At 48.9% G+C, this 23,690-nt stretch overlaps 1 protein-coding gene across 9 annotated transcripts; it reads left to right on the top strand.

Moving 5' to 3' along the window:
* The first annotated feature begins 460 nt into the window (after positions 1-460).
* On the top strand, positions 461-23,681 carry LOC118510857 (otoferlin-like). 9 transcript variants are annotated; one of them, XM_036053261.1, is made up of 19 exons: positions 461-1,093; positions 6,968-7,057; positions 7,194-7,577; positions 7,979-8,037; positions 8,794-8,986; positions 9,220-9,287; positions 9,724-10,448; positions 11,145-11,328; positions 11,404-11,466; positions 11,945-12,029; positions 12,475-12,631; positions 12,714-12,900; positions 12,961-13,333; positions 13,393-13,605; positions 13,671-16,434; positions 16,510-16,756; positions 16,821-17,071; positions 21,819-22,334; positions 22,393-23,681. In XM_036053261.1, exons 3-19 carry the CDS (start codon positions 7,499-7,501, stop codon positions 22,571-22,573), a joined length of 6,345 nt encoding a protein of 2,114 aa, XP_035909154.1. In that variant the 5' UTR covers positions 461-1,093; positions 6,968-7,057; positions 7,194-7,498; the 3' UTR covers positions 22,574-23,681. The 9 variants fall into 9 exon arrangements, with proteins under 9 accessions (XP_035909154.1, XP_035909088.1, XP_035909163.1 ...); XM_036053195.1 differs by having other exon boundaries at positions 6,968-7,117; positions 22,393-22,573; XM_036053224.1 differs by lacking the exon at positions 461-1,093 and adding an exon at positions 4,146-4,164 and having other exon boundaries at positions 22,393-22,573.
* The last annotated feature ends 9 nt before the right edge of the window (positions 23,682-23,690 follow it).

Below are 23,690 nucleotides of genomic sequence, written 5' to 3'. Positions count from 1 at the left end.
TGCGTGTATTCAATTTTCCCGCGCCTTACCGCGCTTTTCTTACCACACCCCCATGTTATGTTTCCTTTTTCCTCTCCTTTGAAATGACCGCTTCGGAACATTTATTTTTATTGAGAACTGTCACGCACGTGCTTGTGCTCATTTGCATTGCAACGGGTCGCCGTTGCCCCGCACTGAAGTTCTTCCTGCTCGGATGGAGCGCCAGGACAATGGCGCTGCGTGACGCAGAGGCGTCGTTTGTTGACGGGTATAGCTGGTCGCTTCGCCGAGCCGAGTCCGAACCACGAGCTTCAAGCCAGTACGATGATAAGGCGACACGGTGAGAGCGTGACGTCGTTTTTTCGAGCAGAGCCGAAAGCCCGAGGACTCTCCGAGCGTATGGGTGACTGCTGTACATGCTGTAGACGCACGCAGCTGACGCGGTACGCTGGTATAGACGGTACATCGCTACTACATTCGGGTTTCGCAGTCGTGAGTGAATCGTTGAACGACGCGGTTGTCCAGTGTCCTGGCACTTGCTCTACCTATACGTGATACGGTTCGTGTGGAGGCTCGGTAGGCAAACACCTCGATTCGCTTGCTCTGGTATCGTGTTGGTCCAACAGGGGAGGGGGTGAAGATGGCCGGTGGTTGCGTTGCTTTGTTTCGCTCCGGCCAGCGAGTGAGCGGGTGGTGAGTGACACGGTGAGCGTTCACTGTGGTGATTGGTGGTGCCCAGCAAACAAAAACATTCCCCGATAACACATGTGCCATGCAGGGCAGGTGACGCGCACCAGGTGTTGGTAAGAAGAAGAAGAAGAAACGAACGCATCAATCAAAGTACCTGACGGTGATGACACGTGTCACCGAGGATTCGCCGCTCATCGGAACTGCTCACCCAAAACAGTAACAACTAACGAAAGCGACTCTAGCGTGACGGTAAAGTTAAGTGCGTGTGAAGTAATAACCATCCGCTCACAACCGTGCACAACCAAAACAGTGTACCAGAGCACAAAGAACCAATGTGGAAAATACCACACCGTAAGGACGCAGGAGTGTAACAAGTAACAAGTTACCGAAGAAAAAAATGGATCGTTAACACCCGACGGCACAGGTAAGCGGTAACCGATTCCTACTGCTGGTTAGTGTAATTTTAGACCCTCCTCCTTACCGCTTTTGTGAGGTAGTAGTAGTAGTAATGGTGGGTGGGTGAAGGACAATTTTTCAACCTCCCGAATTGGAAACGGAATTGGAACTCTGTCGAAAGAAATCCGACACCCTCAGCAATCAAATATTTCACTACTACCGCCAACTCCCGGCAGTCTCCGGTTTTCGAACTTCTGGACTCTCCAGGATCCCCCCGCGAAAACCCGCTTCTTGAGAAGTCGCACGACCGAAGACCGGGTATTGCGAACGGGTTCGTGTTTCGTTCCGTTTGAATCCGACCGACTGGTGAGCCAGGTCCACCATCACCTTAAGGTCCTCACTCTTGCTCAGAGCAAATGACCAAGCTTCAACCCGTGCTGGATTCGCTAATCGACCACCTAGCTGTGTGTGGTTGCCCATGTTGGTAGGTAGGAGCAGCGTTGGTTGCCAATGGCTAAACGCTGTTCGAGCGAGTTAATCTGATTGTGAATTATTTTGCAAATCGCCCTTGTGGGGGTGATTCCAGAGAAGCAAACACCAGAACTTCGACAGCAACAGGAGGCTTCGAGAGCGAGATGGAAAGCCCGAGCAACTCGTGGGGTGGTTAGAGGTTTTGTTTTTTCACATTTTTTCACTCTACTGAAGGTTATAATTAGCACTCAAGCACCTAAATAATTCAATACCGTCTGTTCCGTTGGTTGGCCGTGGTCGTCGCGTTCGTTTGCTATCCACTTGAACGCAGTACCCTGTGGCTCAATCCAATAATGAAGCAACATAAATACTGTCCAAATGCGCGCGGGCTTTTTTTTTGCTTCTTCATCTTCCTCCTATTGCGTTTATCATTAATTTGATCCTTAATGCAGGATAATGGCGAAATAGCTCGCTCACTCGCTCTCCCTCTTTCTCTCTCTCTCTCTCTCTTTCTCTCTTTCATTTGCCAAAAAAATCGCAAATGTGGGTGAGTGAAATTTTGGGGCAAATGTTGGAGGACGTTTGTTTTTTTTTGCTTCTCGCTTCTATCTTAATAATATTTTATTCCTCCCGCACCTCGGAGGTCCTTCCCCGGTCAGGGTTGACCCTCATGGACCGTATTATTTACAAGCGTATCTTTCAAATTAAATTATCCAGATCTTTGCTTTGTCGAAGCGTACCTCAGGAAGATGAGCCATCTTTCCACACGTTTAGCACGAGAGCGCGTGTGTGTGTGTTTGTCTGGAGATCTGGACTGCCCAGTCCCCAGTCACTGGGACTGGGAGAATATCAAAATTGAAAACACGAGACACGGACCCACTGCTCTGGGCAGTGTAAAAAAAAACGGCCGATTGCCCACAATTAACTTGTGAAGACCGAGATAATGGAGGTACTGGCCGAGAGAGAGAAAGAGAGAGAGAAGAATAATCCTAACCGGACATTGGATCCGGATGTGAAGGGACTTGGTCAGCGTTAGCAAGCCATCAAGTGATTAATCAGTGCAATTTCTGCTGGTCTTCTTCGCTTTGTCCTTTGGGTGGATCGGTTGGAGCTATCGGGGTAGATCTTAAGGGATCTTCAACCGGAAGCAATCCTTCCACCACGCGTCTAGAGGAGAATATCTTAGTTTTTTTCCCCCAAGGTATTGTCACTATTGTCGCATTAGCAAATGATTATATCAGCCGAAACGGATCCCCGTACTCTTGTCATTGCCGAGAATGATACTTTCCCACCAACCAACAAAGTCACAAAAACAAAAATGACAGGTAGACGATTTTGTTTAATTTTCTCTAGCGCACATGGGACCGAGCAAAAAAGGCACCTGTACAATCAAAGCCATTTAAGTTCAGCCGTTTGAACTTGGTAAAGTTTGTTCCCGCATGATAAAGTTAGTAGGTCACAAATGTCCTCAGGCGTAGGGCAAACACAAAACCAAAGAACAAAACTTTGTGGCCGCATCAACACGCAGCATTCTGCCCTTGGCGGGGTTTTTGGTGAAGCTGGCAATCGGACAAAAAAAAAAACACACGGCAATGGAAAAGTTGGCAAATTGCACTTTGCTGACTTTAACATTTGTAGCGCACCGCCTTTTTTATTGGCGTCAGTGCACGGAAGCTCGAAGGTTGCGACGATGGAATGATGGTGAAGGTGTTGAGCCTTTCACACACCCGGACCGGCACCAAAATCTCATCCAAAGCTCTCCCTCCTATCTCTGATTCTTTTCTTCAGAAGAAAAAGGCCTAATAATAATGGACCTAGAAGAAAAAGAGAAGGAAGAGAGAAGGGAGGTGGTGTGGGTGGGGGGTCCTCTTGAGATGGTGTTTTGTTGCAGTTAAGAAAAAAAGGTATTAAAAAACATCTACAAGCACACACAGACACACGAAGAAAATACACAGAGCGAACAAAGAGATGGAATGCGGCGCACGTAGATGCTGTTTGTTGGTGGAGTTGTGTTGTGGAGTTGTGAAAGAGGGTCATTTGAAAAGTAGGAGAACGGGGATGGGGACGATATGATGATGTACTACTACTACTACTGCTGCTACTTCTCCGTTGTTTCGCAGCTTCTCTAAAACCTCTGTACACACATATATTGGCGGAAAGCGCAATTGTAGCAGCAGTTTGAAGGCACGTTCAACACTACACCTCTTGGAGACCCGTTTCACGCCTCCTCAAGAAGTACCGCCAAAGCAATGCCATCGTTGTTCTCCTCCTGCACAAGATTCGTGGCAAAGTGTTATGTTTCTTCCTAGGAGGATATGCTGTTATGCACAATGAATGGCAACGAGATCTATCAAACACACAAGCGTCTCTGTAGAGCGAGCAACAATGGTCCTATAGTGTAGTGCGAGACAAGCAAGTATAAAATCCTTAAATGCTACACATGCTCGGCAGCAACACCGGAGCCGTTCGTCGTCACGCATTCTCGGGGTTCCTTTCCGCCACAATCAACAATTCGCACAGCATTCAACTGGTTCCGACGACGACACCTGGGTTATAAGAGTGGTGACACACAGGCAGAAGGCGAGCGGACACAGGCATCGATCCAAAGAGACCACCCGCTCTCTCTGTGTATGTGAGTGTATGTTTGTGCACCTGTGTGTCCCACTTTGACAGCCAGCAGCAGAGGTGGCACGGGAGCAACATGTAGCGCCCAAAGTTTTGTAGCGGCAGTAGCCCAAGCCTGAACACTAGCAAACAGAGCCCGTCGGTATATTCAGTTATTATTGATTGCGGAAAGATTCGGCGTGTCGTGCGGAAGGTTTAGCTTTTAGAGGGTGGTGGAGCGCAAAACATTGCAAGCAATAGTGTGTGGGATGGGCTGTGTTATCTTCTATTAGTGTTTTGCTGTTGCTGCTACTACTGCTGCCAACAATTATCATCCCAATCGTAGCCGGTAAACACACACGCGCACTCGAGCCACAGTTTACTGCGGTAAAACGACGACGACAACGGTGCCGAGAGCCCGAACAGCAACCGAAGCACGCATCCTTTTTTCGGGCGTGCGAGTGAGCGAGAGAGATGGCGAGAGAGACAGAAAACGAACAACCCGAACTCTCTACCTGTAGCGCGCGGCCATATACATGCCGAGAGGACCTGCTCGCTTCACAACCGCAGCCCCAAGCTTATCGCTGTTACACACAGGCCCAGTAATGCATGTCACAACGGTACCGTGTACTAACCTTCACCATTACTCTCGGGTGCTGTACCCCCACACATCTTCGGGACGCTGACGCCGCTGTCAAGTGGTTGCTGCTCCAGTGTGTTTTGTACCCTCGTTTTTGTAATCTCACAGGCTACTCTCCCGCTACCAACTACTGGTTCGGTGTCCCTGTACTTGATGCCCTCGCGGTAGAAGTTCTAGCCCATATGAGGGCTAGAATTTTTAGAACAAACAAAACAGGGTACTTTTATTTTTGTTAGACAAAAACAACGGCTTAACCTACATCCTACCGTGCGGGAACGTCATCTGCTGCGACTCTGCCTTTTTTCGAAGATAAGTCAACTCCGCTAAGCAGAAGAGGAGCAAAGGCACGGACATTATGGTGATGGCCTGCTGTGGCTGATGGCCCAAAGGTCTCTCGACCTGGACGGGACGGGTTCTCGCAACCTTGGGTTGGATGCAGTTTTTTTTCCCAACCGTTCGTGTCTGTTGGTGTCGGTTGGTCGAAGTTGGTAGAAGCTGAGGACCAAGACCTTCCCCTGTTTGCTGTGGCACTTTATATTGCCGACAGTGCGGCTTCCTCTCCATCTGCTGGCTTTATGTTGCGGAACAATCGGAACCTTTGATTGTCCAATGCATTTGAGTCATTTGAGGAAGGGGTTTGCGGCAGCAAGGATGGGGGAGACCAGAGGTGTAGGAAATGGAGCAAACTGTTTTCACAATCATCATCTTCCATCTTCTCTCCGTTTCTTGTATCCTGTACCCCTTTTTGCTCAATTGTACTTATCTGTGCAAATAAAATGAATCCATTAGAGGCGTCGCCAAGAAAACCCTTGACAAAACTTCAAACTACCGATGATGAGTGGGGTGGGGTTAGTCATCTCTTAACCGAAAACACTCTCACCCTACCGGCCAGTGACGACCACTAGGGCCTCCGGCACCATTGATGTTTTATTTACGGACCGGATTAGGTTGGGCTGCCGAGTTTTTTGGTTTGAGGTTTTGCCTAGGACGCTACCGATGCTGTGCTACCGTGTTTGCCTGCTGGCTTACCAACCCTAGGTCAGCGATCCAATTTCACCACAGGATTAGTTTAGGCTTTGCCAGGGTCGCAACCCTTTTTTTGCACTCTCTAGCGTGCAGATGAAGTAACGGGGCGTACTGCACAGTAATAACCGGGGCAGCCTATGGAACAAGGCAAATTTGATCAAGTACTACTTGCGCCCGCTTTAATGACACACCATTTCCGTCCATGGCGGATGGCGAGTCATCCCACTAGGTTGTACTCTCCACCTAAGCTTTTCGATCTTGTTGTTTTTATATGTGTGTGTGTGTGTGTAATTGCCATCTTCAGTCCAAGTCGTCCGGAACGTACTGGAACAAGGCTGACATGTCACGTTCTACCGTGTCGTGTTGTAATGTCTGTCTCTGTCTCTGTTTATTCGGGTTATCACGTAAAGTATCCTTTTTTTTTGGTGAAGGAGGGACAGAGTTAGTGAGGTGTGTGAAGGGGGGGGGGGGGGGAGGGGATTACTTTTCTGTATATTTTACAGCCGAAATGAAGTTGGCTGAAAACTCAATTACTCGCACACAAACACACACACACACACACACACACACACCGTTTCTAGACGGGAGATTCTCGGACGACAAGACTGGAAGGATTCAAGGTCCTTACTTGGGTTTGTTTTCCGTTATTCGCGCCGGTTATAACCGTACACTAAGCACGATTTAATCACGTTCGTACACCACCGGCATCAGGAGAATTCATGTACGATACATATATATGAAAGGTATGATATGAGCGAGCGGCGTCCCACACGTGTGTAGAATTTTTCGCCGACTTTTATCGGCAAACTTTGTTTGTTCTGTTCGAGGACGGCGACGGCGAAGATTGTCGGATGCGGAGCTGACTGTGAACTGTGAGTGCACTAAATTGATTACCGCCTATGCTAGCTCCTTGTTCGTACGAGATAAGCGAAGATTTGGTAGAAATTTATGGATGCGTTATGGACGTGGTCGGAAATTTCTGCGTCAAGTTAGCAGAAAAAATTGATTTATATTCAATTGAAGTTTAAAAAACTTCCTGGCACGTGACTTCTCCTAACTCTAAGTCATCTGAAGATATCCTCGTCTCAACTATAACTCATCTGAAGATATCCTCCGGTAATTATAGTTTTTTCCACCCTCCGGTATTCTCTCGTTTTACAGCTCATGAGTTTCCAGACCACACCAGGAGATTGATGTTATCTATATCAACTGTCATCGCCTTGGTACATCGCATAGCAAGCCTCCTTCCAGGTACAGAACAAAGTGTTTCAAACAAACTGTGTGTGTGGGCGCGTGTGTGTCTGTGTGTAGGTGAGCGTGCCGTGTGTGAGTGCGAAGATATTTAGTTCTGTCAAGGCTCTAATGCTCTAATGTCTACACCTCCCAGAACCGATCCGCAAAGCCCCGAAAGCACACAACTGCGATACGATGCCAATCCGATGTGCGTCCCTCACGGCTGTAACTAAGCTTTAACTCTACACCGACATATCACAACAAGGTGCCCAATCTATCAACCGTACGACCATAAACTCTCGGCTCTGGCTTACAACCCAGGCACGAGACACCGATTCTCCGCACACAGCAATTAGTGAGCGGTAGTTGCAGTAGCCGTCGCACCAAGCTCCAGCAAGTTTGTTGAGCGCAACGCAGCGTCCGGGATTTGACAAACGCCAAAGACCAACGCCATCCAAGATGTCGCTAACGGTGCGAATTAACAAGTTTCAGCTGCCGAAGGCAAAGTCAAATCTGCTCGGGCGTGTTGAGTTCCGGGGTAAGTAGCGCCACACAGAACTTTAGACCTAGGCTTTTTCTCTCCAGTTAGCGGGAAGTTGTTGTTTAAAAGTTTGATGAGCAAACGGTGATTCCTCCAATTGCGCGAAGAAGCAGAAAGTTGAATACTACGTGAGTGTGTGTTTTTCTAACTTTTACTTCAAAAAACTTTCCTCAAACTCCCATTTTAAAACGTCATTCCGATGAACGGGTGCTTTTCCCTTGGGGGACGGACTCCGCACTCGGAAGGACTCAACAAGTCGTAGCCGAAGCCTAAAAAATTGATCACGAAATATAGTCGCTAGCGGGCATTAAATGATCGATTATTACAAACTCTTCTACAACGAGGTTTTTTTTGTTGGTTTGTTTGTTTGTTTCCATTTCTTTTTCCCGCCCGCGCAGGTGTTGCCCATACGACCACCGAGCTTAACTGTGGAGCCGAACTCGTCGAAGTCAATCAGGCAAGTATATTAGACCGTTTCCTGTACGATATCTCGCTGTTTCGTTTGGTACACCGGCCGAATCCCGCCGGGAACGAATCCTTCACCGTGCCAAAAGTTGACATTCACTAATGACGTTGAATCGATTAGCGGCGCAAGCCGTGGCTGGGGGCATATGGATGCCCACTGCAAAGTGCGCGCAGACGAGTAAGGTCCCAGCAACTGGTAAAAAAGGAAGAAGCAAAATCTCGTCCGGAAATACGATAACACAAATTATCTCACAATCGGTACCTTTAACCTTTCAAAACGTGCTGCTTTCCGAAGTTGTCAAACGGTTGGATTATTAATTAGGAAAGTTTTAATCGGAACACTTAAACGGTCACGGGACCATGCCCTAACCGGGTGGAACGGGTACGGGCCAAATTGAGGGATACGCAATTTATTGACTACCTCCCGTTAGCCTTGGCCGGCTATCCCGGTTCATTTGCATTCGAGGGTTTTACAAACCGGCAACCTTGAACGGTAAAACTTATTCGTCTAGTCCGAGGTGCGAGGACACTCGACCAGACACGTTCCAATATCTTCCCCACGCTTTCACGTCAGCAATTAGGATGCTTTTGATCCGGTTACTGGACCTTGCTCTCGCGCACCACAAAGCTTTTGCCCGGATGGCCTACCAACATCAGGGACAATAAAATATTGGTCTGTAACTTCAACTTTATTGAGACGTCAATTTCTCGTTTCGCTCATTCGTTTCGTGGGTTCCGGGTTTTGCAGAGCTTCATATGGCCGCTGGCACGGGCAGCCGACGAGACGGAAACGATAACGGTCGAGCTGCGGCAGCAGACGACCAAGATCCTGCTCAAGACGGCTATCGGCGGTTCGGGAGGCACATCCGGTTCGGCATCGAGCCGAGGCAGCATCACCAGCAGCACCAAAATTATCGGCCGATTCGTGATGCTAGCGCAAGGTAAATCTAATTTGTGATCGTTCACCGGGACCGGACCGGAAAACGTGTCCCGTCCCGACCCTCGGTGACCGGATGTCTGTGTGTTGTGTAGAACGCGCATCCGGCGTTCCTGGTCCCCTGGAACCCTGGACACGGTGGAGCAGGGGGTCGAAGTGTGGCGTGGGAAATATAATTTAATACTAATTACGGGCTTTTCTCGCTTTGCTGGACCTTTTCTCCTTTCCATGGGGTAGCACTCATCCACGAGGGTCGACTGCGGATAGAGGACCGGCTGGTGGACCTGTCAAACAAACCGATCGATGTAAGATGCTTCGCTTTTTTATGTTGTCGATAGCACTTTAATAGCCTAGCACGATTTCGAATAGCGCCATATTGCTGACACTCACACTCATTTCTGTCACCTCTGGGCTGGCGGTCCTCGTCTATTTGACAAAGAAATGTTTCAACAAATTAGCTGAGGACCGAAAGGTCATAGGACCGGTGGTGGTGGCGTTTGCCTAGGATATCATTTGCACGACCGAGTCACCCACTCTTAAGCAAACAGTGATGAGCTCTTATTTAACTGCTCAACGCTCTTCATTTGCTTGTAGTTTGTCTTGTATGTGTGTGTTTTTTTTTCTCAAACCATCGCAAGAGTAGTAGCTTATTGACAGTAGCATTTAACTTCCTCGTCACGATATGATATCGTTATTTTCCATCTTTTCTTCCGTCGCCGTTGTCGTTCCATTCGATCGAAGGCATTTGTCAGCTTCGACGTGTACTACCAAAGCCCGGAAGACGAGTCCGGGAACTTTTACTCGCCGCGGGTCGTACACTCGCTCCACCAACAGTCCAGCATCGATGACGACCAACAGATGCTCCTGAACATTGAGCAAAACATCGCGAACCTGGAGAAAAGTATCACACAAAGCAAATCGTCCGAACCGGGCGTTGCGTCCTCCACGAATGTGCGCCGTAGTGGAACGCGTTCCGGTGGTACTGGCGGCGACCGTAAGCCTAACATCATCAAGCGCGTCATGTCTTCCGGGTCGGCCGGGTTAAGCGAACGGGCCCCAGCACCGTCCGACCATGCGTCGTCGGACAATGAAGCGACCAGCAGGCCAACCCGTTCGCTGGCGGACAAAAAGGTAACGCTCCGGACGGTGCGTAACTTTATGCGGTTGGGTCGTTCGAGGCAGTCGTCGAGGGAAAGCACCGCCAGCAGTACCGAGGACGAAGGCAAATCACTGATCGGTGATTCGGACTATACGCGGGTCCAGCCGGACGCGGTGGACGGTGAGCAGGCGACCGGCGGACGCTCAATGGGGGTTGGAGGAGATGGCGACGGTCAGGCCGTGCCGGCGGACAGTCCAACGCATACCGGGCCAGGCAAGATGGGCGAGAACGTTTCGCAGACTTGCAGCACCCACTCGAACGCGTCCAGTGATGGCGAGGATGTAACCGCTAATGAGAAGCTCAAGAAGTAGGTATCGTTGAGTTGTGGATGGACTGGGCGAAGACTCCAGCATCGTTCGCAGCATCCAATTAATCCATTACGGGCCGTAGCCGGTTGATGTGCATGGTTCGGGCAGCAAAACAAAAGCCGGCCTCTGCGAAAGCACTCTTTAATCCTGTGTCCTCGAGTAATGGACCTATTCAATTAACTGTGTGCGACTCCAAGTGAGCAGAAAATATCGTTGACTTCTCCTAGACACAACCAGAGCGAGGCTTTTACTCAAGAGGGTTTTTTTCGCATTGCGCTCTATGTGTGTGTGTGTGTGCGGCTCGAGTGTCTATTGCAGAAATGATGTTTGTGCGTCTTAATGCTTTCTTTCTGGTTGTTTGTTTTGTGTGGCTCGGTGTGCGTGTCGACGATGTGCACTCGCTGTACAGCGGACACCGGTCTGCCGAAGAACGAAGCACCAACTCACACAACTAATCCTAATGCAAAACGTTTACGGAAACAAGCGCTCTATCCTGTACCAGATTTCTTTGGTAAGACTGTGGATGACATGCTCCAAAATGGTCGACATGCCACAACCGATGGCAGACCCTCACTTAGATGGATTAATTAGATTGCTGTTAAGTATCGCGAACACTGGTTTTGCTAGAGCTGACATGTATGTATGTCTTTTGCATTGCTTTTTTCTCTCTCCCCCATTCTCTCTCTCATTCCCAGAATCAAGAGCCTAGCGAAAGGAAACGACCACCTAAAGTCGCAAGACTTTCAGGTCTGCGTTACCGTTATCGAGGCCCGCCAGCTGCCGGGACTCAATATGGATCCGGTTGTGTGCATACAGGTTGGCGATCAGAAGAAGTACACCAGCGTTAAGGAGAGTACCAACTGTCCGTACTACAACGAGGTAACCTCGAGCAGTCCCAGGAGATTGCATTTTCTCTTGCCTTTGATTCAAATCTCTTACCTGTATTCGTTGCAGTACTTTGTGTTCGACTTTCACATGCCACCGGTGATGCTATTTGACAAGATTATTACCCTCTCAGTAAGTAAACCCGAGCTACCCGGAACGGTAGTTTCTGCTAGAACTTCTCCGTGTAGTTGTAGAAGACTCGACGCTGCGAAGGGATGTCAATCGTGTGGTCTGTGCGTATCAGCATGCGCCTGTCAAACCGAACGGTTTGACATCCCTTCCGGTGGTAGAATTCCTTAAAAAGCTGCAAAAAGCTAAATGGCAAGTTCTAGACCAGCCACAGTTGCTCACACGCATTATCCAAAAAAAAACAACAACAAAATGGCTTTTCTTGTAAAGTAAACGTTTGATTGCTCGAATCCGGCCCAAAAGAAAAAAAAATGGAACCGGAAGAAACACGTCCACGTGGACGTGTTGCGACCCCGTTTCGCGGTTGCCGGATTCGCGATAATCGAGAGTGACAGTTGTCTGGCTTACGTGCTTGATTGGGATCGCTGCGAGAAAAAAAAACGGGGCCACCTATCAACTCATACCGCTTGCCTGTTAACAGGTCATCCATTCTCGCAAGTTCATGCGCTCCGGAACGGTGGTGGGCTCGTTCAAAATCGATCTTAAAACAGTCTACGATGCGCCCGGTAGCTACCTTTTTGTTTGTTTCTTTAAAACTTCATATCTGTAACATAAGCAAAGCAAAACAACCAATTACCAAAACAAACTATATTTTCTACACACACTGCATTCTGTTCTGTCTGTTTCCATGTGCTTGTACATTAATACTGCCATCTTGTTTTTCTCATTATCCCACTTCACTTAACTTCACCACCGGCTTCTATTGACGCTAGCCCTTCCCCATATATCACCGCTCTCTGTCCTCTGCCATTACCCTTCTGCTTGCACTCGCTCGCTTTCGGCACCCAATTTAATGCCTTCACTTTCTCCTAATGTGATATCTGTGTACCCCAACGCCTGTTCCCAAAAACCTTCTTGATGTCGTGACGTGTGTTGGAACAGCGCGTAGTAGATCCGTATTCTAATGCGATTCTTGCCTGTTCTTCTACACCGATCGCTACCGGCCGTCAGATCATCAATTCTACCACAAGTGGGCACTGCTCTCCGATCCGGAAGACTTTGCCGCGGGGCCGAAAGGCTATCTCAAGTGTGATGTGGGTATCATTGGTAAGGGTGACACGGTGAAGGTACCGCCCAAGTCTGAGAAGGACCCAGATGATATTGAAGCGTAAGTGAAGTTGGTTTTTTTTTATTGGCGCCCGACTCTAACACCGAACTAATAAACGTTTGTTGGAACCTCGGATATTCAGGAACCTGCTGCTACCGGACGGTGTGCCAATCGAGCGGCAGCGTGCCAAGTTCATCGTGAAGGTATACCGGGCTGATGGACTCCCTCGGATGAACTCCTCCATCATGGCGAACGTGAAGCGTGCGTTCACTGGCGAAACGAAAGATCTAGTCAACCCGTACGTTCAGGTGTCGTTCGCTGGCCTCACGGTAAGTGTAACAGCCATTTCTTTTCTACCGACAACCGTAACTAACTCAGCAACTTTCCAGGGCAAAACGAACGTGAAGAAGGCATCATATAATCCGGTGTGGAATGAGCAGCTCGTCTTCACAGAAATGTTTCCACCGCTCTGTCAGCGTATCAAGATCCAGTTGCGGGATGCCGATCCGATGAAACCATCGATCATAGGCACACACTACATCGACCTGAAACAGATCTCGAACGATGGTGAGAAGGGCTTCCTGCCAACGTACGGTCCATCCTTTGTACATCTGTACGGTTCGACCCGTGACTACAACCTGCTCGATCAGCACTCGAACCTCAACACGGGACTTGGGGAAGGTGTTAGCTATCGGGCCCGGTTGCTCATTGCTATCCGTACGGAGATTACCGACAACGTGGAGTTGTTCGCCGACAAGAATGGTAAGCTGTGGTGTGTTTGTTTGAGAAATGTAGTTGAAGATTACTCTTTCGGTTTGCAGTCGAAGTTGAACCAACCCTACCGATCTGTGAGTCATCGTACTGCAAAACGGATGGGTTCTTTCTGTATGCCACAGTGCTGGAGGCGTCCATGTTGGACAAAAAGGTGTGTGACCGATCGGTGTACTTCGAGCTAAGTATGGGCAATGCGGGTAACTCGCTTGATGGGCACAACGAAAGCGCTACCACGAACATGGATGATGATGACGATCCTGGTAAGATAGCTGCGAATCTTCTGTATGACGCGGTGCTCATATGCTCATATGCTTAATATTTTTAGTGTCAATCGATACAACGGCTTACAACAGTACGACCAGCGCCTGCAAACCTATCTCTCACGACAAAAGCCACTTTTACTTACCGTACTGGGACTACAAACCGTGCATGGACGTGCGGGCATGGTTTCCGGATCTGAGGCGTCGCATGTACAACAGCAACATGATAGCGAAGATAAGCGAACGGCTCGAGGTTGGTCTTGCCGAAACGAACCTACTCCTGGAGGATGAGGATCCCACGGCTGAGGTGAAGTTGCGCGGTGTCTTGGAGGAGGTTGCCTCAAGCTGCAACAAGTACGTCACCATTACGAAGGGTGCTCTCGTTGGGCCCGGCACCGGCAAAACGAAACTCGACAAAGAACGGTTAAAGCTATGCCAGCGTGAGCTCGAATCGATAGGCAATATGGCGCGTAACTTGCGTGCCCTCGTTACTAAAAGTTCGATGCGCGAGCGGTACCGGACGGCTCAGAGTTATCTCGCCAGGTTACGCTTTCTCGTGGAGGACCCACAGCATGCACTGCCGGATGTGTTTGTGTGGATGATTGCCAACGGTAAGCGAGTCGCGTACCACCGTCTGGACGCAAGGGATCTTCTTTACTCCACGATTGAGGAAGAGACGGGCATTCACTGTGGTAAGGTGCAGACGGTATTCTTGAAGCTGCCCGGTCGCCAGGCAGAAGGTCCAGCGGGATGGCATGTGAGAGCGAAACTTTCCATCTACCTGTGGCTCGGTACGATCAAGCACAAGCGATTCTTTTACGCCGGTTTGCCGAAGGGTTACGAAATGCTGCACGAGCTGAAGCACGCCGAGAAGGTGAATGTGCCGGCCCCGACCACCGTACACTACGTCGAGCGACACGTGTTTCAGCTGCGAGCTCACATCTACCAGGCACGATCACTGATCGGTTCGGATGCGTCCGGGTTGAGTGATCCGTACGCGACGGTCTACGTGACGGAGCACGCAAAGACGACGCAGGTGATCGAAGAAACGCTCAGCCCGACCTGGGACGAGCTGCTCGAGTTTGATGAGGTCACGGTGTACGGTTCGAAGGATGAGATCCGGCGTGATCCACCGACCATTGTGATCGATGTGTACGACCAGGATAAGGTGGGCAAGTCAGACTTTATTGGGCGAGCGATCGCTCGTCCGAGGGTGAAGTTGCGCGAGAATCACTACAGTACGCCCGTGCTTGAGTGGTTCGAGATAACGCGTGGGTTGGATGGAGCCGGTGAGTTGTTGGCTGCATTTGAAATGCTTGAGCATGGTTCGGAAGATGTGCCGAGGTTGTCCGATCCGAAGTACGTCGCGTGCAGTAGTGTCAGTGAGCATGCACCACAGCCAACACTCGCCATTTTGCCCGTACCGCAGGAAGTTCGCCCGAACTTGGCGCGATTCCGCATCGAGGTTCTGTTTTGGGGGTTGCGTGATCTGAAGCGAGTCCACTTCATGACGGTGGACAAACCGCGGATTGACATCGAATGTTCCGGACGCATCCTGAACTCGAGCATTGTGCAAAATGCAAAAAAGAATCCAAACTTTGCCAACATGCTTAAGTTCTTCGATCTGGATCTACCGATCGAGGAGCGGTACGCACCACCGATCACGATCCGCGCCGTGGACTGCCGTTCGTTCGGGCGCTACACGCTGGTAGGTACGCATCAGATAACGTCCATCCACCGGTACATGCATCGACCACCGCCCAAGGAGGACCCAAAGCGGTACAACCAGGACGGACAGTTGGTGCTGTCCCGAAGGCGTACCGATGCCGTTGGGAATGTGATCCCGGAAACTGGAATGCCTGGAGAGTCCTGGTCCGGGGATAATCTAACACTGTACGGGGCGGCGTGTGTCGCCAAAGCTGCGGGTCCTGGGCGGGGTAAGCGAGCGAAGCGAAAGCCACTCGAAACGCTGGGCACTTTTGATGGGCAGGAAGGTGCCGGCGATGGTGATGACGATGATGATGGTTCAAGCAAGGACTGGTGGACGAAGTACTTCCTGTCGTACGAACGACTCATCGAATCGGCCAAGAGTGCGGGTACGGCGGGTGGTGGTGGTGCGTGTGGTGGAGGACCCGGGATCGGAATGGGACAGGGAGAGGCGGGTGGGTCTGCAGACGGCGGAGGCAAAAAGCTCGGCGTCAAGACATCTCGGCTAGTGTCCAAGCTAAGCCCGAAAGCAACACCCAAGAAACCGTCCAATCCACGTGTTGCCACCTGTCAGATCTATCCAAGCGAGCTGGAGTCGGTGTACGAGTATGGGCAGTTCAAGGAGTGGCTTCATTCGTTTCCACTGTACCGTGGTAAGAAGACGGGGGACAGTACTGAGGACGAAACGCGCATCGTAGGCTTCTTCAAGGGTGCAATCAAGGTGTACCGACTGCCGATCGAGAAGGGCATGGAGCCAGCATTCGCTCCAACGCTACCACTGAACGATCCGATCCATGTGCTGGTGCGCGTATACGTCGTGAAGGCAACCGACCTCCATCCGATGGATCTTAACGGTAAGGCAGATCCGTACGTGGTGCTGCAGCTCGGTAGCAAGCGAGTCTCGGACAAGGATAACTACGTCAGCAAACAGCTGAATCCGGTGTTTGGCAAGTGTTTCGAGATCGAGGCTACCTTCCCGCAGGACTCAATGCTGACGGTGCAGATCTTTGACTGGGATTTGGTCGGTTCGGACGATCTGATCGGTGAGACCAAGATCGATCTGGAGAATCGGTTCTACAGCCGCCATCGGGCCATGTGCGGTATCTCCACGCGTTACGAAGAGTAAGCAGCGGATCTTTTCTTTATATAACGTGTGCATGTGCGGTTGTAACACGTAGAATCTTGTCTCTTGTACAGCTCCGGATACAACATTTGGCGCGACCCGATGAAACCGACCCAAATTCTTTCGAAGCTGTGTAAGGACAACAAACTGGAGGCGCCCCAATATCTGCAGGACCGCGTCACGATTGGACGCTGTTGCTTCCTGTTTACGAGTGAAGAGATCCAAACCTGGTCCAGCCCTACCTCCATCAAGTATCGGGACGAACATCTAGCACTAGCCGTACTCCATCGTTGGGAAGAGATGCCACGTGTTGGTTGCAAGGTACGCCTTTCCCTTAACAGCGGGTGCAGGGTCTTCTCTTGACTCTTCTTATTACCCACCATAGATCGTACCGGAGCACATCGAATCGCGGTCACTGTACAACAGTGACAAACCGGGCATCGAGCAGGGCAAGCTGGAGATGTGGGTCGATATGTTCCCGATGGATATGCCGCTGCCCGGACCACCGGTCGACATCTCACCGCGCAAACCAAAATCGTACGAGCTGCGCGTTGTGATTTGGAATACGGATGACGTTGTGTTGGAGGATGATGCGTTCTTCACCGGCGAAAAGATGTCCGACATCTACGTTAAAGGGTATGTACCGTGTGAACTTGAAATTGTGGGGCTTCCAAACATATTTTTACCGATATTGTCATGATATCTTGAACTCTCTTTTATACAATCTTGGTGGAACTGATTCGGAACTGAGGTTATTTAAATAATTTCGAGCGAGAGTTTTGTATTGTGGGTGTAACGCATAAGGTACTGGGCGCCTCCATGACTTACGTTAATTCTGCGCAGTACCAAGTACGGCAGTCGAATTGAGGTGTTTTGTGTGGTCAAACTGCCTAAGGTTATAAGAATAGTTGTCTTGCTAGTATTATTGGGCATTTTTTAACATCTGTGGTGCTTTCCATGCAAACATTTAACTTCAACTCTCGCGATGTTCTTTGGACGACTTCAAATATTTATCAGCCAAGTCTAGCTCGGGTTGAAACCTCTTCCTTAGACCTTTGGTAAGCTTCTGCTACACATGTCTTCTTCTTCTTTCTTAGTCTTACGACCTCTTGGGTTATGCCTGCCATTTCTGGCTTACTAGAATAATTGATGGGGCGGTCCGGTGGCCGAGGCGATAACGGCGCCGGTCTTCACACGGCAGGACCGGGGTTCAAATCCCATCCAGACCGCCTCGCCTTACGTAGGGCTTGACTACTTTCCTACGGGTAAAATCAAGTCACAGAAAGCCAGAAATGGTAGGCCGAGACTTCTCGAGTTTGTAATGCTAAGGAAGAAGAGAAGAGGAATAATTGATACCGCATAGTTGGATTATACCAGATTATGGCATCTACCACCGGGCCGCCCCAACACATATATGAGAACCTGCTACACATATGAGAACGTAAAACTAATGACGTCAATGCCATCAAAGTGCTTCCAAAGATTTAGATTGACTTATACAAGAGGGTCCAAGAAGTTTTCTCCTCAGAGTCTCTAGGACCTGTTTGAATGGAAGCTAGGCAAGTCTATCTTGGTATCAAGAGGTCCATCTAATTCTAATCTAATGGTATCAGAATTATCCATCTAATTTAATCTGACAAATGCCTTCTACAATACGAGGTCGATAGGATTGGATTCATGATCACTGTGACGAAGACAAAGTACCTGCTTGTCGGAGGTTCTAACCGTGAGAGAGCACGGCTCGGAAGCAGAGTATTTGCTGACGGCGACGATCTTGAGGTAGTAGAGGAGTTCTGCTACGTTGGCACAATCGTTACTTAAGAGAACAACATAAGCAGCAAAATCCGAATGCGTATTGTTCAGGGAAATCGTGCCTACTACGGGCTCCACAACCTTCTGAGATCCAGAAGACTCCTACAACGCACGAAATGCGCCATATATCGCACACAGATACGGCCGGTAGTCCTTTACAGGCACGATTCCGGGACTATGCTTGCGGAGGACTCCAATGCACGCGCCATTTTCGAGCGGCGAGTGCTACGGACTATCTTTGGTGGTGTGTGTGAGCAGAGCGTGTGGAGAAGGAGGATGAATCACGAGCTAGCTGAGCTGTTTGGCGATGCAGACATCCTGACGGTTGCCAAAGCGGAAGGATATCCTCGTTAGAGCACGCGATGAGGATGCCAGACTCATGCCGTACCAGGAAGGTGCTCGTTCTGCGACCCGTTCGGCACGAGGCGTAGATGAGCGCAACGAGCTCGTTGGCTGGACCAAGTGGAGTCAGACCTGAGGGAGACTGCATGCAGCCGGGGGTGGAGGAATGCAGCAATGGATCGAGTTTCTTGGAAACGAATTGGACACCAGGCCATTTCTTTAAGACGTGCTCCGTAGCAGCAAACCAAGAAAGAAGAAGAAGATGCCATTGGTCATCGTCATTCCTAACAAGCCCGGAAGGGTTAATTAGGATTCCAAGAGAGCTAATGTACATCAGCGCGGCATAGTATTACCCTGGGTAACTAACCAACTGCTTGGACTCTTTGAGAGACTTTGAGTCGTTAAACTACATTCATCTGATTGGTCTACGATAGCTTCCGAAATTTTCTTACTTCCCACTAATATTATTGTTCTATCCTACTTTTGATGTCAGTGGAAGCTTTAACTTCTTCTTCTTCTCCTTCATTGGTACTACAACCTCGAGAGGACTCGGCCTGTCATTTCTGGCTTTCTGTGACTTGATTTTACCCGTAGCAAAGTAGTCACCCCTGTGTACGGGGAGTCGGTCTGGATGGTATTTGAACCCCGGACCTGCCGTGTGAAGACCGGCGCTGTTATCGCCTCGGCCACCGGAGCCCCTTTAAGCTTTAACAACACAATTAATCTACGGCTCTGGCAAGTTCTTCAAGATTTGCTGATATTATCAGTTTCTCCCCAACTCAGTAAGTTCCCAACTCCCACTTTCTACAAACTGGCTAGGACCAATTAGTCCTAATGAAAATAGGTTAATTCGCTCTAGATTAGTTGTAATACTTCGCACTTTAAATTCCCTTACCTTATTACCCAGGTCGACAAAAGCCACTACCGTGTGAGGACCATCCTTGAAATCTGATGTAAACACGTGTAGGAAGTTGCAAAAAAGCATCCCAATAGCTTCTTCCATGCTCAAAAGGTTCTTGAGCGGACCAAATGGACGAATGAGTGCTGTTTTATGTGCACATTCTTCAACATGTTGTGGATAGTTGTGATGGTCCTCGAAATTCTTACAACATCCCTTAAATTCTATTGCTGAATATTAGTCAACGTTTCATCGATCCATAAACTCAAACCCGTGCCCATGCCCTAACACAGTTCGCTGAAACGACCCACTCGTTCCAGTCCCCGTCCCCAATAAGGTTCCGAGAAAAAGCGTCCTAAAGGCATCCAGTCAATCTCTGTCCGTGGCATTTCCTCGAGCATGGTACGGGAGCGCACTTATTTGCGGTGCTGTGTACATTGTTCATCGCTTCAATAGCTCTCCGTGCATAAGAGCAAACCAATAAAATTCAACGAGAAGGAATTTGGTTTCAGGGAATTCTTAATGCTGCTGTTTTTCATTCGTCAGCATATTCTCGTTGGTTGCATGAGCGGGCTGAGCATGTGCGAGAACTCGGTGGAGTGAGTGGAATGGAATGGAATGGAAGAAATTGAAGTAAAGACCAGAAAATTCCTATAATCCTTCAATATGGTTTGGGTGTGGGTAAATAGAAGATAATCTCGTCTGCATTTTTTTCCGTCAGCAGATTTCTCGGCTGCCCGGAAATTAAGCTACAAATGCGTTTTGTTCAATGGCTCGTTTAGTCCTCAATTCTTTAAATTAATTACTCTGAATGCCTGGAAATCAATCATTCGTGGTGCAGTGGTTTGCCACTGGTAAATAAGATAAGTCCAATGAATAGAGCGTACTAATTCACACGTGATGCAATGTGGGTTGCCTATCTGTAGGCGCAAAATAAAGCAGTTAGAGAAGAATAAAGAGAACTGGGAATCACTTATTAAATAATTCTTCTTTGTTTCAAAGCACTTTTTAGCAATAGTCCTTATTAGTAGTCCTTATTATTAGTAGGTAACTTCTAACCTTCTGATTTGGCGCTACAGATCTGGTTCAGAAGTCTTCGATACCGCTCACGATGTAGCGCGCTCGTCTACCAAATACAATATCCCGGCTTTTCTGATGCCAGGACACATCTCTCCATTTCTAGGTTCAGGTCTACCAACTCTTCCTCGGTCCATCTCTGGATGGCCCCTTAAAATGTTAAGGGCTCTGGGTCTAGTCACGGTCACGGTCTGGTTGCCGAGGCGATTTGTGGCGTGGGTTGCCTGTCGGACTTCACACGACAGGACCGGGGTTCAAATCCCATCCAGACCAACTCCCCGTACGCAGGGCTGACTACCTTGCTGCGGGAGAGATCTAGTCACAGAAGGAAAGAAATGGCAGACCAAGACCTCTCGAGGTTGTAGTACTAAGGAAGAAGAAGAAATGCATCCGATGTCACACTCATGGCATGACCAGTCCAGCGGAGCCTGGCAAGAGCACATATGACCTCAAGATGCCGGTTCAAATATTTCTAAGAGGATTTTAGATCGTACATCGCAATCGCACACCCAGAAACTGGATTTCTCTTTAACGAACCTGGATATATCCTCAACAAGAGAAGACAATGGTTCAGCTTGTAGAATTCGTCATTGTAGCAGCTCCTACATAGTCCCTCCACCCATACGGGACCATCTGTACATCTTACTATGAGAGTCCTGAAAACGTAAGAAGGTTGTGTCAGCTTTGGACAGAATTCATGTCTCAGAGTTGAGCACCGAGCCTATAAATGTTCTGTAAAGTCTCAGCTTCGTCCATCACGGCAGGTATTTTGAATGAAGAAGTCTTCTCAGGGTGCAGTATGACTGGATGGAAGCCAAAACCATTGCGCGTATCTCAGCATTTATTCTGTTGTCGGTACCGACTCCTAACACCATTAGGGTGAAGTTTTGGATGACTTCAAAGCTGCAAACTTCTACCTTAGTAACCTGTTGCTACGTAGGAGAGTCTCAAACTATTGATTTATTTGTCGTCAGCGTATGTCCGGTTTCAGAATTAACTAATAGATTCGTATTGACTCGACATCCACAATTTGCTGCGAATACTTTCGCTAGAGCCAGAGAGTGAGACTTGCAATCCCATCTCTTCCTGGCATAGCCCCTTACTGGTAGCAAAGGGTCCAGAGAGTTAACAATCCACCTTCACCAGACATATCATGTTGGTCAAAGGAACAAATATTCGTCTTAACATCAAAGTACACCTTAACTTCAGTAGTCCTCACAACCTTTTGACCCGGAATTTCTTTCGCACCGACAGCTGGTTAAAAGGACCGCAGGACATGCAGGCAACCGACATCCACTATCGTTCGCTCACCGGCGAAGGCAACTTTAACTGGCGCTTCATCTACCCGTTCGAGTATCTGGCCGCCGAAGAACGGATCGTGCTTTCCCGCAAAGAGTCACTGTTCAGCTGGGACGAGACGGAAGTTAAAATACCGGCCCGGCTCGAACTGCAGGTGTGGGATGCGGACCATTTCTCGGCAGACGATTTTCTCGGAGCCATCTCACTGAACCTGAACCGGTTTCCGCGCGGTGCGAAATCCTCGAAACTGTGCACCCTGGACATGCTGCGCACCGATAACGTGCCGACGGTGAACATCTTCAAGCAGAAGCGGGTGCGCGGCTGGTGGCCATTCTTCATCAAGAAGGAAAACGACGAGATGGAGCTGACCGGCAAGGTGGAGGCGGAGATCCATCTGCTGACGAAGGAGGAGGCGGAAAAGAATCCGGCCGGGTTCGGACGGAATGAGCCGGATCCGCTCGAGAAGCCGAAGTAAGTGGGTGAGTCCTGACAGGATATCGGATTCTAAAGCGTTGACTTCCTCTTTCAGCCGACCCGATGCCTCCTTTATGTGGTTTCTTAATCCGCTCAAATCGGTCCGGTATATCGTCTGGCACAACTACAAGTGGAAGATTATCAAGGGGCTAATCATTATCGGGATAGCGATCCTGCTGCTACTATTCTTCTACGCCGTACCAGGCTACACGGTGAAGAAGATGCTAGGCGCGTAAGCGTGCCTGCCGCCGAACTTCTTCCCACCCTATTCATAGTCACCAAAACCCAAACCAGGACCCACCTTCCTTAAACGTCTACGAAACAATCAACTACTCTAATCTATCAGCAGTTTTCTATTCTACAGTACAATTCTTACCACAAACGCCCCCAAAAAGGCTAGAGCACTACACAAACCCCAACAAATGGGTGGCTCCGGGGCGAACCTTAGGAATCAGTTCGTCCGCGGGGAAAAGGTTCTTAGTAGCGTCCGCGCGACACCAAACTCGAAACGTAGAGTGCACAGAGCAGTTTGAACTAGGGCGTAGAGTGAACTCGAACACAAAGTATAGCCACCGGCACCAGCATACATATTTACAGATATTTATACATATTCATATATACACACAGCATTGATTGACGATGTTTTATGCAACGAAAGACGATCATCGGACGGTTATCCGATATAGATGACATACGTGACACATCAGTGGCACATCAGAAGTTGCGCAGACAGAACCGACGGGAAGCACCAGGATTTAGGAAGCCCACCAGAAGAACCTCTGTACATACACGCCCGTTACGGATAGGGTACAGTCCTTTACTATCTCCTTAGGGTAGAGTGCATGGCATCGATGAGGCATCCCGTTTGAAAAAAAAAAACATCCCAATTTTAACTCCGATAGTTCGTTCCTAAGGACCAAAGTGTTTTTTTTTAGATATATATATACATAGTCAAACATCCATATTTATACGTTCCTGTTGCTGTTTAAACAATTAGAGCTTAACTCCAGGTACGCAACGGAATGCAACGGAACAGCACATTCGTCACCCTGCAAGGTTCACCCCTCTAATAATCGTTATCAGAGCTCTAGCAAAAACAAAAACAATTCATATACAAACAGCTATATTATGGAGTCGTGAGCACTTCCGGCTCCTCTTAAATTCCTTAACTTTTACCTACACTCACACACCAACAACACATCAACTTATCGGTAGTGTAGCGCATAAATTTGCGTATTCTTCAATTTCTCGTCCAAGAGAGAGAGGGAGAGATATAAAAAGAGTTACGAGAGATGGAGTACACCTTACACTGTAAAGTAGATAGTGCAAAAAAAAGAAAAGAAATCCACTTTA

Source organism: Anopheles stephensi, chromosome X (genome assembly GCF_013141755.1).
Source record: "Anopheles stephensi strain Indian chromosome X, UCI_ANSTEP_V1.0, whole genome shotgun sequence".
NCBI lineage: Eukaryota > Metazoa > Arthropoda > Insecta > Diptera > Culicidae > Anopheles > Anopheles stephensi.
The sequence above is the reverse complement of the archived record's forward strand: the minus strand, read 5'-3'. Positions and strand labels throughout refer to the sequence as shown.

Bases quoted from the DNA above. Each gene is read 5' to 3' on its own strand.
- LOC118510857 (XM_036053261.1), top strand. From the start codon at position 7,499: ATGTCGCTAACGGTGCGAATTAACAAGTTTCAGCTGCCGAAGGCAAAG. The intron at 9,288-9,723 runs GTAAGATGCTTC...ATTCGATCGAAG, and splicing joins TGTCAAACAAACCGATCGAT to GCATTTGTCAGCTTCGACGT. The intron at 10,449-11,144 runs GTAGGTATCGTT...TCTCATTCCCAG, and splicing joins GCTAATGAGAAGCTCAAGAA to AATCAAGAGCCTAGCGAAAG.